This window comes from Heteronotia binoei, chromosome 5, assembly GCF_032191835.1.
Source record: "Heteronotia binoei isolate CCM8104 ecotype False Entrance Well chromosome 5, APGP_CSIRO_Hbin_v1, whole genome shotgun sequence".
NCBI classification, from domain to species: domain Eukaryota; kingdom Metazoa; phylum Chordata; class Lepidosauria; order Squamata; family Gekkonidae; genus Heteronotia; species Heteronotia binoei.
In genome coordinates, this window is record NC_083227.1 from 25,164,334 (window position 1) to 25,178,623 (window position 14,290).

At 42.3% G+C, this 14,290-nt stretch overlaps 1 protein-coding gene across 1 annotated transcript in view; it reads left to right on the forward strand.

Annotated features, from left to right (window-relative positions):
- The first annotated feature begins 5,504 nt into the window (after positions 1 to 5,504).
- LOC132571866 (zinc finger protein 420-like) overlaps positions 5,505 to 14,290 on the forward strand; it is a 452,634-nt gene continuing 443,848 nt past the window's right edge. Inside the window, exons 1-3 of the mRNA XM_060238658.1 lie at positions 5,505 to 5,600; positions 8,393 to 8,522; positions 8,905 to 9,095. Coding sequence (XP_060094641.1) covers positions 5,520 to 5,600; positions 8,393 to 8,522; positions 8,905 to 9,095 — 402 coding nt within the window. The 5' untranslated portion in view covers positions 5,505 to 5,519. The remainder of the gene's footprint in view (positions 5,601 to 8,392; positions 8,523 to 8,904; positions 9,096 to 14,290) is intronic.

A 14,290-nucleotide genomic window follows, 5' to 3' on the forward strand; every position in this document is an offset into this window, starting at 1 on the left:
TTTTATTCAGAATGTAAGCTTTTGTATGCGTGCATACTTCACCAGTCAATGGAATGGGCTACAGTGAGCAGAACTTCTTATAGCTGGTAGTCAGGCAGTGGCAAATCAAATGCAAGACTGTGATCAGGCAGGCAAAAAGGGACTATGAGGAGCATTTTGCAAAAAACATAAAGACCAACAATAAAAATTTCTTCAAATGTATTAGAAGCAGGAAACCAGCCAGGGAGGCAGTGGGGCCCTTGGATGACCATGGGGTAAAAGGATTACTGAAGGAGGATAGGGAAATGGCTGAGAAGCTGAATGAATTTTTTGCCTCCGTCTTCACTGTGGAAGATGAGAACTTTTTGCCCACCCCAGAACCACTAATTTTGGAAGGGGTTTTGGTGCCTTGGACCCTCTTTGCTCACCGGCTACAGACCTTGGACTGCCCCTGGACTTTGCCTGACCCGGCCCCAGCCCGTGACACGTGGACGCTTATCTGGGAGAACCGTGTCTGATTTCCTACATCTTCCCTTGCAGCTGCTGGAATGGTCTTCAAATATATGTCTTCAAATATGTTAGAAGTAGGAAACCAGCCAGGGAGGCAGTGGGGCCCTTGGATGACCATGGGGTAAAAGGATTACTGAAGGAGCATAGGGAAATGGCTGAGAAGCTGAATGAATTTTTTGTCTCCATCTTCACTGTGGAAGATGAGAACTTTTTGCCCACCCCAGAACCACTAATTTTGGAAGGGGTATTGAAAGACCTGAGTCAGATTGAGGTGACAAAAGAGGAGGTCCTATAACTGATAGATGAATTAAAAACTAATAAGTCACAGGGTCCGGATGGCATACATCCGAGAGTTCTGAAAGAACTCAAAGTTGAACTTGTGGATCTTCTTCTAACAAAAATCTGTAATCTTTCATTGAAATCTGCCTCCGTTCCTGAGGACTGGAAGGTAGCAAATGTCACCCCCATCTTTAAAAAGGGTTCCACAGGAAATCCGGGAAATTACAGGCCAGTCAGTCTGACTTCAATACCGGGAAAGTTGGTAGAAAGCATTATCAAGGACAGAATGAGTAGGCACATTGATGAACACGGGTTATTGAGGAAGACTCAGCATGGGTTCTGTAAGGGAAGATCTTGCCTCACTAACCTGTTACATTTCTTTGAGGAGGTGAACAAACATGTGGACAAAGGAGACCCGATAGATGTTGTTTACCTTGGCTTCCAGAAAGCTTTTGATAAAGTTCCTCATCAAAGGCTCCTTAGAAAACTTGAGAGTCATGGAGTAAAAGGACAGGTCCTCTTGTGGATCAAAAACTGGCTGAGTAATAGGAAGCAGAGAGTGAGTATAAATGGGCAGTCTTCGCAGAGGAGGACGGTAAGCAGTGGGGTGCCGCAGGGCTCGGTACTGGGTCCCCTGCTCTTTAACTTGTTCATAAATGATTTAGAGTTGAGAGTGAGCAGTGAAGTGGCCAAGTTTGCGGATGACACTAAATTGTTCAGGGTGGTGAGAACCAGAGAGGATTGTGAGGAACTCCAAAGGGATCTGTTTTTTTTTTTGTTTATTTGTTTTTGATAAGGAGTCAAGATTTGTTTCAACTTCAAAAATATTTTCCATAAACAGTATCCATAACAATTCGCATATAGATAGGTTTACACACCGACAAACACATATTCAAAATAAGCCTTAAAAATATATAACCTATCCTTATTCTTCCAAAAAGGGCTGAATGCAGCATCATACTATTGTCATACCATTATCATATATTAAATCTTAATAACCTTTTATCCATAATTATAATCATTTTCATATTACTTTCACCTAGATATGTGACTGTCTTACTTCTTTTCTTCTTTTGTAACCAGTTATAAAACTTTTCCCATTTTTTCATTGCTTCAGCTTTAGGTGTTCCTTTTAACATCTTAGACAGAATGTCCATCTCTGCCGCCTGTAGGATTTTATCTACCACCTCCCCTAGTTCTGGACACTCTTTTTGTCTCCAATGGCTGGCATATACAATTCTTGCCGCCGTCAGAACATATATTATCAAGTATTCATCCTCCTGAGGGACTTCCTTCCTCACCATAGAAAGTAACATAACTTCGGGTTTGAACTGCCAGTTTATGTTTAACATCGTTTTCACCATCTCGTAAATTTTAACCCAAAATTTCTTTGCCAGTTTGCACGTCCACCAAAGGTGGAAAAAGGAACCTGTCATAGTCCCACATTTCCAACATTTTGGGGAGGTATTTGAGCTAATCTTATTTATTTGAACGGGAGTAATGTGCCACCTATGAAATAATTTAAAAAAAAATTCTCTGAAATTAATTGGCTTAATAATTTTATAGTTCGTTTTCCAAAAAGTTGACCATGTTTCTAAATCTATATTTTTCGACAAATTTTTAGACCATTTCAACATTACTTCCTTGACAACTTCATCCTCTAATTTCAACTGCAACATATAGTTATAAGTTTTTTTAATTGTTTTCTCCACCTTGTTTACTAAGATTTTATCAAAATCAAAATTGGGTTTAGTGAATCCAATCAATTTATCCCTATTGAATTTGGCCAAAATCAAGGTCTTAGTCCACCAATCTAATTTTATACCTTTCGCTTCCAGTTCCTCTTTCGCGTTGATTCTATCCTTTTCATCTAAAAGGTCTTGATATCTAACTATATTTGAGTAATCCCTTAACTGTGGCTGAATTGAAGCTTCACTAGGTGATATCCATCTTGGGACTCTATTGTATATTTTCTTTTTAAATTTCAACCAGACATTGTTTATTCCTTTACGAATCAGATGATTAATAAAATATTTCTGTGTTTTCTCTGCGTAACATAAATTAAAATGCCAACCGTTTTGGAAATCGAACCCTTCTAATGTTAGTATTCTTTTATTTTCAAGACCTATCCAGTCACATAGCTAGACCACACCACATGCCAAATGATAATTTTCCAAGTCTGGCAGACCTAACCCTCCATTTTCCTTAGTGTCGGTTAGAATTTTCCACTTAATTTTCGGTTTTCTGTCTAACCAAATGAAAGATCTAACCATCTGTTCCATCTTTACAATAAAAATTTTTCTAGATGCAAAATTAACCATTTGAAATAAAAACAACACCTTGGGTAAAACATACATCTTAACCACAGCTATTCTGCCCATGAAGGAAAGTTGCAAGGTACGCCATTTCTTTAGCTTAAGTTCAAGTTCCTTTAAGAGAGGTTCATAATTAAATTCATATATCTTACTGCATTTACTACTTAGCATTATTCCTAAGTTTCTTACTTTCGTTTCCCTCTGAAAACCTGTTCTCTCTTCTATAACCTGAATATCAGAAATAGAGATGTTTTTTGTTATAATCTTTGACTTTTTATAATTTACCTTTAATCCTGCAACTTGCCCATATTGATTTAACTCTTCCAAAACTTCATCAATTGATTCTAAAGGATCTTGTACAATTAAAACCAAGTCATCAGCATAAGCCAGCACTTTATATGTTTTGTCCCTAATCTCTAAACCTTTTATTTTATTATTATTTCTTAAGGAACTCCAAAGGGATCTGTTGAGGCTGGGTGAGTGGGCGTCAACGTGGCAGATGCGGTTCAATGTGGCCAAGTGCAAAGTAATGCACATTGGGGCCAAGAATCCCAGCTGCAAATACAAGTTGATGGGGTGTGAACTGGCAGAGACTGACCAAGAGAGAGATCTTGGGGTCATGGTAGATAACTCACTGAAAATGTCAAGACAGTGTGCGTTTGCAATAAAAAAAGGCCAACTCCATGCTGGGAATTATTAGGAAGGGAATTGAAAACAAATCAGCCAGTATCATAATGCCCCTGTATAAATCGATGGTGCGGTCTCATTTGGAGTACTGTGTGCAATTCTGGTCGCCGCACCTAAAAAAGGATATTATAGCATTGGATAAAGTGCAGAAAAGGGCAACTAGAATGATTAAAGGGCTGGAACACTTTCCCTATGAAGAAATGTTGAAACGTTTGGGACTCTTTAGCTTGGAGAAACGTCGACTGCGGGGTGACAGGATAGAGGTTTACAAGATAATGCATGGGATGGAGAAAGTAGAGAAAGAAGTACTTTTCTCCCTTTCTCACAATACAAGAACTTGTTGGCATTCGATGAAATTGCTGAGCAGACAGGTTAAAACGGATAAAAGGAAGTACTTCTTCACCCAAAGGGTGATTAACATGTGGAATTCACTTCCACAGTAGGTGGCGGCGGCCACAAGCATAGCCACCTTCAAGAGGGGTTTAGATAAAAATATGGAGCAGAGGTCCATCAGTGGCTGTTTGCCACGGTTTGTGTGTATGTGTGTGTATACATATATAGGGTTTTTTTTGCCACTGTGTGACACAGAGTGTTGGACTGGATGGGCCATTGGCCTGATCTAACATGGCTTCTCTTATGTTCTTAGTGGTCTGCTTTCCCCCCTATCATTCCAATAGCAGCACAGAACTAATGGACAGAAAACTGAATGGTGGCTCTTTCCTTTCTTTGGTCTCTCTCATTTTCTCTTTTCTTTAAAGAACACGTTCTTTTGATATACACATTTTCACTACCTGCTAATTGTCAAGATCATAATATGACTTGAAGCTCTTTTTATGATGTGTTATGATGTTTTAATTCTGATGTTTCTTTTTACTGCTGAAAGCCGCCCTGAGCCCGCTTGCGGGATAGGGTGGGGTATAAATAAAAAATTAAATTAATATAATGATGTCAGTTTTGGGGGTATTTGTAGTACCATATTTTCCACAATAAAGATTTACGCACTGATTTGTAACTTATTCATTCTATGAAATAGACTCAGATAGGCACTTTTTTTTTTTTGCTGCTCAAGGACTATCTGCTAATTAGCAACTCTGAACAAAAAGAACTTAAGGGTGGCTCAGTGGTAGAGCATCTGCTTGGTAAGCATAAGGTTCCAGGTTCAATCCCTGGCATCAACTAAAAAGGGTCTAGGCAAATTGGTGTGAAAAATCTCAGTTTGAGACCCTGGAGAGCTGCTGCCAGACTGAGTAGACAAGACTGACTTTGATGGATCGAGGGTCTGTTTCATTAGAAGGCAGCTTCCATATGTTCAAAACTGGAAAGAAAATAGCAAGGCAAACTGCCAGACTGCTAAACTGTTCTGGCCATTTGTTAACAATACTCTTTTGTTTGGGAATTGGAAGCTATTCTCCCCCCACCCCTCACTCCTTTCTTTCATCTGACACATTTCAGTGGATTCTAAAAATATTGAACGATAGATAGTACATGAAACTGGATTGTAACAATATTGCCCTTGGAGATCACTTGTAAGACAGGAAGATCTCTAGGTGCCACCTGGAAGTTGGCAACCCTACCACCCAGCCTTTGCAGAGCGAAGAAACCCCTTTCTATGTGCTTCTGTTCTACTTTGGGCTGGCGGTTGTTGCAAGAAACTACATTTCCCAAGAGCGCGAGAGAAGGCAACCCTGCCTTTCCCAGGTATCGAAGGGGGTGCGTTTTCCTTGAGCCGGAAAAAGGAATTTGCGGAAGATGGAATCGCGGAGCGCCTCTCCTGTTTCTCCTTCCCCCGGGCTGGAGGGAGACTTGAGCTTTTGCACGTCTGCAGGAAAGGTGAGTTGAAGGTTTCCTCCAACAGGAGATGGGCAAAAATGAGGGAGGGGAAAGAAAATACGTTTGAATAGGACTGGAAGAGGAGGAGCGGCAAGAAAGGGGCTTCCCCTGGCAAGATCTGAGCGGAGGGGGCGGCCTCTCCTTTTCCCACTCACTTGCATGTGTTCCCTGCATCCCAGCCAACCTGGAGTTCTTTAATTCTTAAAACTCAGATAAACCTCCGGGGTGATCCAGCAGGGTTCATTGTTCTTCCTGGGGCCCCCTTAATCGGTTGCACTGGCTGCGTTATTTTTCGCATGCTCCGCGTGTTAACCCCCGTAGAGACGTTTGGCTGCTTTTTAAAAATAAAATAAAACATGCTTAAAAGTTAGTACTCTTGCAGTATTTTGTTTAACTGTCTCTGATAACTGACGTCTCTTGAATTATTGCATCAAAACCTGGAGACAATGTCTATAGCAATCTTGAATGTGCTGTTCAGGTGTGTAGCTGTAAGTTGCAAAGTCACTTTTGATTTGTTGACATTCATTACAGAAATCTGGTGGTCAATGCTTTGAGCCTAAGACCCAGAGGAAAAATATGAAATGGTTGAGCATTGTAAGGTTTTGTATATAGCTGCTTCGTGTACAGGTCAGCCAATGGAGAAAATAGAGCCTTTGCTCTGTAGCTCCTGTTCAAGTGAACAAGCTTGGCAAAGCTAGAAGGAAGCAAGAGAGGGAGAAGGAAGCAGATGACAGTAAGTTGCTTGTGGGCCTGATAGGAGGAGTCCTTTGGACTCTAATTCAGCCCACAGACTGCATGTTGGACACCCCTGCTCAAGAAGATCTCTGAATTGGAAACTGGTCCTTGGAAATTCTCCTTGTTGACTGTCATGTTATTGTTCCCTGTGATGGTTATGATGTCGAGTAAAATGTCCCAGAAACGTTAACTTGTACGTGATAAAGAGATTTCACGATAGGAGCTTCCGCTTTCGTGACTTCTCGAGAGTAAACCATCACTTCCACTGTAGAATACTAAAGGACAGGCCTTGTTTTGGGCAGGAGCGAAGCTCCAGGACCTCTAAATTTTATTGTGCTTCTTACCCCCCCACACCAAAAAAAACCCCCTTGCTTCTTGGCTCCGTTGTTCAAACTCCCTATGAGAATTTTTCTGGACTCTTAAGATGTGACAAACTTTCTAATATATTTCTCCATGAAAAATGGGGAAATAACCAAAACATATAAAGCAGACAAATGGAAAGCTTCATCGGCGCTCGCCTGCCCAACTCTGAAGATCGCCCAGCCTGGAATGAGCAGGCTTTGAGTATAAAAAGGAGAAACCTTCTGTAGAACTAAGATGTTAGTATATTTGTGGGCTTAAATGTGCAGGAAGGTATAGAGCAGCGGTGTCAAACATGCAGCTTGGGGGTCAAATCAGGCCCCTGAGCAACTGGCTGTCATCTGCTTCCTTTTCCCTTTCACTTGCTTCCTTCTGCATAACGTGTCTGTTTGATACCTCATACATGGTACAGAAGTATATTTTCAAAGGGAATAGATTCCACAGCAGTATTTTCCATCCAATTTCATCAGAAAGTATCCAGTTTATATGCAGAAATGTTTATAAGAAATACACAATCACAGTCCTTCACAGTTTCCTGCGTGGAATCAATTGACGTCAAGCTAAGACTTCTTCATACAATTCACATAAGGCACAAGTGCAATCAATTAATTTCTGTAATGAATTTGCAACTTACAGACACATACCTGAACAGCCTACTCAAGATTGCTACAGCACAGACATTGTCTCCAGTTTTTGATGCAATAATTCAGAGCAAGAGGGGTCAATTATCAGAAACTGTTAAATAAGCACAATATTGCAAGAATGCTAATCTTTTAAGCATATTTTAAGTTTTAAAAACATTTTTAATTGTCTTTGTCTTTGTCCTTTGTAAAGTTTTACATATCCACTACCTGGCGTTACATTTTATGACCCACAAGGCCCAGCCTGAAAAGGTCTCATTTTTGTCAGATCCTGTCCTCATAAAAAATGAGTTTGACAGCCCTGATTTAATCTATCTATTTATATAATTAAAATAAAAGAGAGCATTTCAGTAGCTAATACAAATAATTTATTTTTCATCTTTACTTATAATAGGCGTAAGAATTTTCTCCATTTTCTTCAAATTCTTTAACTGGCTTTCTGTTTACATAATTGGTTAGTTTGGACGTTGTGGCATATTCTGCCATTTTATCTTTCCAGTTTTCATTGTTTGGATACTCCTCAGCTTTCCATTTGGTTGCCCATATCGTTCTGGCTGCAATCAACGTGTATCTAAACACTTCAAGAAATGTTCTTTCAATCTTATCTGGTAAAATTCCCAATAACAGAGTCTCTGATTTCATTTCAAAATTCATTTTTAAAATTTTCTGAATTTCTGCATGTATGTCTTCCAAACTTTTCTTGCCTTTTTACAAGTCCCCCACGTGCGGCATAAAGCGCCATCTGCCTCTTTACACTTCCAAAAGGACCCTGTATAATATTTATCGGTATTTTAAATATCTTTAGAAATTAAATACTAGCGAAAGAACATGTCATACCGGCCTAAGGGAAGCCAGGTTACATTCAATTTTCTGAATTTACTTTTCTTGGAGACTTTTAATGTATTCTAATTATCAGATGCTCAGAATTAATGCAGTTTTCCTTGCCATCAGTTTGATGTATTGCGTCGATTGAGCGGGCAGTGGTGTCCTTCTATCCTTCCTTAAAGCTCAGGCACAGGAATAGATGATCAACTGGACCATATTTTACCATTTCAGAGATCCCCAGTGTCCTTTGAGGAGGTAGCCGTGTCCTTCACGGAGGAGGAATGGGCTCTACTGGATCGAAGTGAAAGAAAACTCTTCTGGGATGTGATGGAGGAAAATTATGAGACCCTGGCCTCTCTCTGTAAGGCTCTCTTCCATTATACTATGACCCCAAAGATGGAAGTGGGTGGCATCTTCCTTTGACCCTCTTGAATTTATGAACGCACTTCCACACTGTTTCCTTTTCATCCTCACCATATAAGTCTTCTCCCCTGTTATAAGATGTTCTTAGGGTGGCGAGCGGAAAGGTTTTGGTTTGCTGCTGTGAGGTAAGTTTTCTATTGAGCATGAAGAGGACAGAAGTCACTGAAGCAGGGGGTTTGATAAAACAAGTAAGAAGATTTATTATTCATATGTACAGAAGGCTGCCCCCCCCCAAGTGACAAATGAGCAAAGAAATCTTCTGTTCCACATTCCAAATATTTAAGTTTTTAAAACTTTCTTTTGGGTGTTGCTGTTAACAGGGGACTACATTTCCCAGAAGGACTTGCGAGCACCAGAGACGTCAACCCTGTATTCTCTTGCTGTTGAAAGAGTGCTTTTACCTCGAGGTGGAGAAGGAACTGTATGGGATATGAAGTTCCACAGGGCCTCTCTTCTTTCTCATTTCCCCCCACTGGAGGAAGAATTTGGCTTTTGCATGTCTGCAGGAAAGGTGAGTTGAGGATTCCATCATCAGCTCCTGGGCAAAAAGAGGGGAGGGAGAGAAAACGTGTGAAGGGGGGTAGACGAGGAAGAACTGGAGGAAGAGGGAGGATTGGGTTAGAGGCTTTGGGGTCATATCTCTGCAGAGGGGATGCGGTTGGTTTATTTGTGTTCTCACCCACATGAATGTGTTTTTTAAAGCTATCCTGACCTTTTAATTCTTGTCAGCTAGACAGACCCCGTCTGATCCAGAATGGTCCATTATCTGTTCTTACTGGCTCCCATAGGTTATTGTACTTGCAGTTTTGTTTTTTGTGTTCTCCATGGGCTGGAAAGCCAGTTTGATGTAGTAGTTAAGTGCGCGGACACTTATTTGGGAGAACCTGGTTTGATTCTGCACTCCTCCACTTGCAGCTGCTGGAATGACCGTGGGTCAGCCATAGCTCTCACACAGCTTTTCTTGAAATGGCAGCTGCTGTGAGAGCTCTCTCAGCCCCACCCACCTCACGGGCTATCTGTTGCGGGGGAAGGAGATAAAGGAGATTGTAAGCCGCTTTGAGACTCTGATTCAGAGAGAAGGGCGGAGTATAAATCTACATTCTTCTTCTAACCCCCAAAGATGGATTTGATCATATTTTCCTCTTATAATGGATGTATTTCAAATAGCTGCTGCTTCTTTCTACATCAAAGGTTCTTCACCTGAGGTAGATTTCAGAGGGCCTCTGAACTCTAATGAGAAACAAACTACATCTTTATTTTAACTAAGCTCTAATGGGTAGTTTACATTTTCTTCAATTATGACTGTAGGCAGCAAATCACAGTCATTGTCATAGTTGATGTGACTTTGTCACCAATTGAAACCTTATATTTTCATATACTCTTAAATTGCTGTAGGTGTCTCAAAATAGCATTTACACTCATTTAGAGACATAATCTGAGGAGGGGTCCATACACTTCACCAGACTGCTGAAGAAGTTCATTCACAAGAAAGTTGCAGAACTAGTTGCTTCAGAGGGTGACGCCGTGCATTTATCACCCATCAAGCCCCAAGGATCACATGGCTTTCGGTGAACAGGCCTTTGCTTTTTAAAGTTAAAAATACAACAAAAGATACATAGATTTTAGTTAGGCTAATTCCTGTCTGCAGAGCTAGATGCAAGCTTTAGTCACATAGAATGCTCTGCAGACAAAAATGTTTAAAGCAGAAATCTTCTCTGAAAGCACAGTTTCTGTGTATTTCTGGGGTTTACCTTGCAAGGTATTATAGTATAATGTTAGCTAAACTGTTTATTTTCCCCTTCACATTGAATAGCTGTCGACCCAGAAAATCCCAGTTCTTCACAAGAGTCTAAGTTTATATTTCCTGGAGAGTTTCAGTATATTATATATATCAGAGGTTTAAATAGAAATGAATGCATTTTTCCTTATCAGTTTGACCTGTAGTATTTAGGGTTGCCAATCCCCAGGTGGGGGCAGGGGATCCCCCGGTTTGGAGGCCCTCCCCCCGCTTCAGGGTCGTCAGAAAGCGGGGTGTGGGGGAGGGAAATGTCTGCTGGGAACGCTATTATTCCCTGTGGAGATTTATTCCCGTAGAAAATCATGGAGAATTGATCTGCGGGTATCCGGGGCTCTGGGGGGGGGCTGTTTTGGGGGGTAGAGGCACCGAATTTTCAGTATAGCGTCTAGTGCCTCTCCCCAAAATACCCACCAAGTTTCAAAAAGATTGGACCAGGAGGTCCAATTTTATGAGCCCCAAAAGAAGGTGCCCCTATGCTTCATTATTTCCTATTGAAGGAAGGAATTGAAAAGGTGTGCAGTCCTTTTAAAGGTGATGGCCAGAACTCCCGTTGGACTTCCATTCTGCTTGTCACAGCCTTGATCTTGGCTCCATCCCTAATGTCTCCAGGCTCCAACCCCAAAGTCCCCAGATATTTCTTGAACTGGATTTGGCAACCCTAGTAGTATTCTTCAATCAGTTGACTGGCAAATGGGATTCTACTTTCTTTCATGAACAGTCAGGGATAGATGATCCACTGACTCATATTTTCCTCTTTCAGAGATCCCCCGTGTCCTTTAAGGAGGTAGACATTTCCTTCACGGCGGAGGAATGGGCTCTCCTAGATGCAGGCCAGAAAAAACTCTACTGGGATGTTACGAAGGGAAATTATGAGACCGTGGCCTCTCTGGGTAAGGTTCTTATTCCTTCTTTAATGATCACGGAAGAGAAGGTAGTGTCTTCCTTTGACCCTTTTTGATTTCAGGGCACATTTTCATTTGCCACAGGGAAAACAGAACTTCCAAACTTGAGAATTTGAATTCTCCTGAGAAAGAAAGCATAAAACATTTTCATGCTGTCAAAAGAAACCTGTTGATGAGGAGGATATCCCATGAGGTTCCTGCTAGGAAATCCGTATGGCTCATCTTTTCTTCTTTGGCCTTTCTAATTTGACGGTGTCTTTTCAGTCAGTGAGCCTGATGGGAGGAGAGGAGAAATGGAATCATTGATTTGTCTAGACCAGAGAAGAGTCCCCTGCGCAGTAGCAGAGTTTATGACCACTGTTCCCTCTAAGCTGAGTTAGCGTGAGCGAATTGCAGGAATCTAGTCTGGAAGTGACCGTTGCATGGATCACTGTGGTCAGATCCTGGACGGATAGGTAGGGAGCCAGTTGTTTTGTCTGCCATAGATAGTAAAAGGCAGACCTGGCTACTGGGGTGACCAGGGCCTCCAGAGACAATGAGGCATCCAGGATCACCCCAATGCTCTGGACCCTCAGCACGAGGAACAGAAGCGCCCTGCCAGTGTTTGGGAGCCTTATTCCCATACCTATTCCACCCTGGGCCAGACACAGGACCTCCATCTTAGATGGATTTAGTTTCAGTCGGCTCTCTTGCAACCACCGTGTCATGGACTCGAGTGCATGGCCAAGCTTTTCCAGGGCAGAGTCTAGGTGGCCATCCATAAACACAGTGGCCCCCAACCTTTTTGGCACCAGGGACCGGTTTTGTGGAAAACAGTTTTTCCATGGACTTGTGGGGGGGGGGCCGCTGGGGTTTTTGCCACCCCAGGCTGCCCCTCCGCCCATGCCACATCTGTGCCCCCCATGGGGGTCTTTAAAAGCAGGGAGACTGGGACTGTTTCTGACTCCCCCTCCCATTTAAGGACTCCCACTGATCAGCTGATTGGTGGAGGTCTATAAATGAAGGGTAGGCTAAGGTCACAGCAGCACCACCCCTTTTGCCGGCCCAGGACCCTGCAGGCAGCCTTGGAGTGAGGCCGTGCCATCTCTTTAGTCTGGGGCTGCTCTGCCTCACTCCGTGACCCGGTTGCTAGCAGGCCACAGACTGGTACCAGTCCACGGCCCTGTGTTTAGGGACCCCTGCATCAACAGATTGAGCTGGGTGTCATCAGCATTTTGATGGCAGCCCAACCCATACCTCTGTACTAACTGCGCAAGGGGGTGCATGTAGATTTTAAACAATGTTATTTAACATTATGCCTTTTCCTTCAATGTGAGCTTAGAATGCAAAAGCACATGATGGGGGAGTCTGGGGTGTGTGTGGTTCAGTGTGCTCCAATTCCTTTCGTGTTTGGCACAGCTTCTGGAGGAAAGCTTGGCACAGATTCTGGGGGGTGTGCCTCCTTTCCCACTATATCCGCTGTCCCATTCTTCCTGGCAACCCCCAATGCTTGAAGGCTGACTATACTTGCAGTAGTCACTGTGTTTCTTATGTTACAGGCACTGCTTCCAGTATTTTGATGCGTTATGAGGCTGCAGTGTCCCCCAGATTTTTCTCGAAGCCTGGGTCCTTTTCAAGGTTGTTCTGTTTAATGTGCTCCCTAAATCAACACCGGATAACATACTAACCTTAATGCGATCTTATGTGCAAGTGTCTGCAACACAAGGAAGCAATCCCTTTCCTGTTCCTTCAGTCACCCTTTCTTTTTTTCTACAACAACCGGGTGTGTGGTTAATCTTGTTGAAGGTTTTTTCAGGCCCCAGGTTCTCATTATAAAAAGTACTACTCACTGCACAATTTGTTAACTGGCACATATACCTTTTCATTCTTATTGGATTTCTGTCTCTCTTTTGCAGTTGGAGAAGTGAAGGAAGTGGTGAGTGAGAAGGAGTCAGGAAGGAAACTTGTGGGAAAAGACAACCATCTTCCAGTGGAAGCAAAGTCTGGGGATCAAGTGGTATTGACAGGACAGTTCAGAAGGAGAAGAGAAGCAAAAGAGAAGCAAAGGGAGGAATTGTTTTCTTCTCAGGGCCAACAGAAACCTGAACCAGAGAGGAGACAGAGAAGGCCTAATGGTGACTTCAGTCAAAAAGAATTCAGCTGCAAATCGAGTGTTAAAACATATGAGAATGTTGCAAAGTGCTGGAAAAGGTATAAACGCTTGGAAAGTGGGAAGAGCTCCCGTAGTAGTGCACTAACTATGCATCATACGTTTCATGTGGGAGAGTGTGGAAAGCGCTTCTCAAGGAATAGCCACCTAACTGCACAACAAAAGATTCACCCAGGGGAGAAGACATATTCATGCTTGGAGTGTGGAAAGCTCTTCTCTCAGAATGCTGACCTAACTAAACATCAAAAAGTTCATACTGAAAGGAAGCTGTATAAATGCTTGGAATGTGCAAAGTGCTTTTCTCACAAGCACAAACTCAATAGGCATGAAATGATTCATACAGGGGAGAAGCCATATAAGTGCATTAAATGCGGAAGATGCTTCACTTGGTATGGTGATCTTATGAAACATAAAATGGTTCACACAGGGGAGAAGCCATATAAATGCATGGAGTGTGGAATGTGCTTCTCTCGGAATTGGAGCCTAACTGTGCATCAAAGGAATCATACAGGGGAGAAGCCATATAAGTGCTTGGAGTGCGGAAAATGCTTCTCTACAAATGGCAGCCTAACTGTACATCAAAAGAGGCACACCGGGGAGAAACCATATAAATGCTTGGAGTGTGGGAAGTGCTTCTTTCAGAATTCTGGCCTAACTGCACATAAAATCATCCACACAGGGGAGTTGCCATATTCATGCTTGGAGTGTGGAAAGCGCTTCTCTCGAAGTGGTAGCCTAACTGCGCATCAAAAGATTCACACAGGAAAGAAGCCATATAAGTGCTTGGAGTGTGGAAAGTGCTTCGGTTACAAAAACATCCTAAAGGAACATCAAAATATTCATTCAGGGGTAAAATT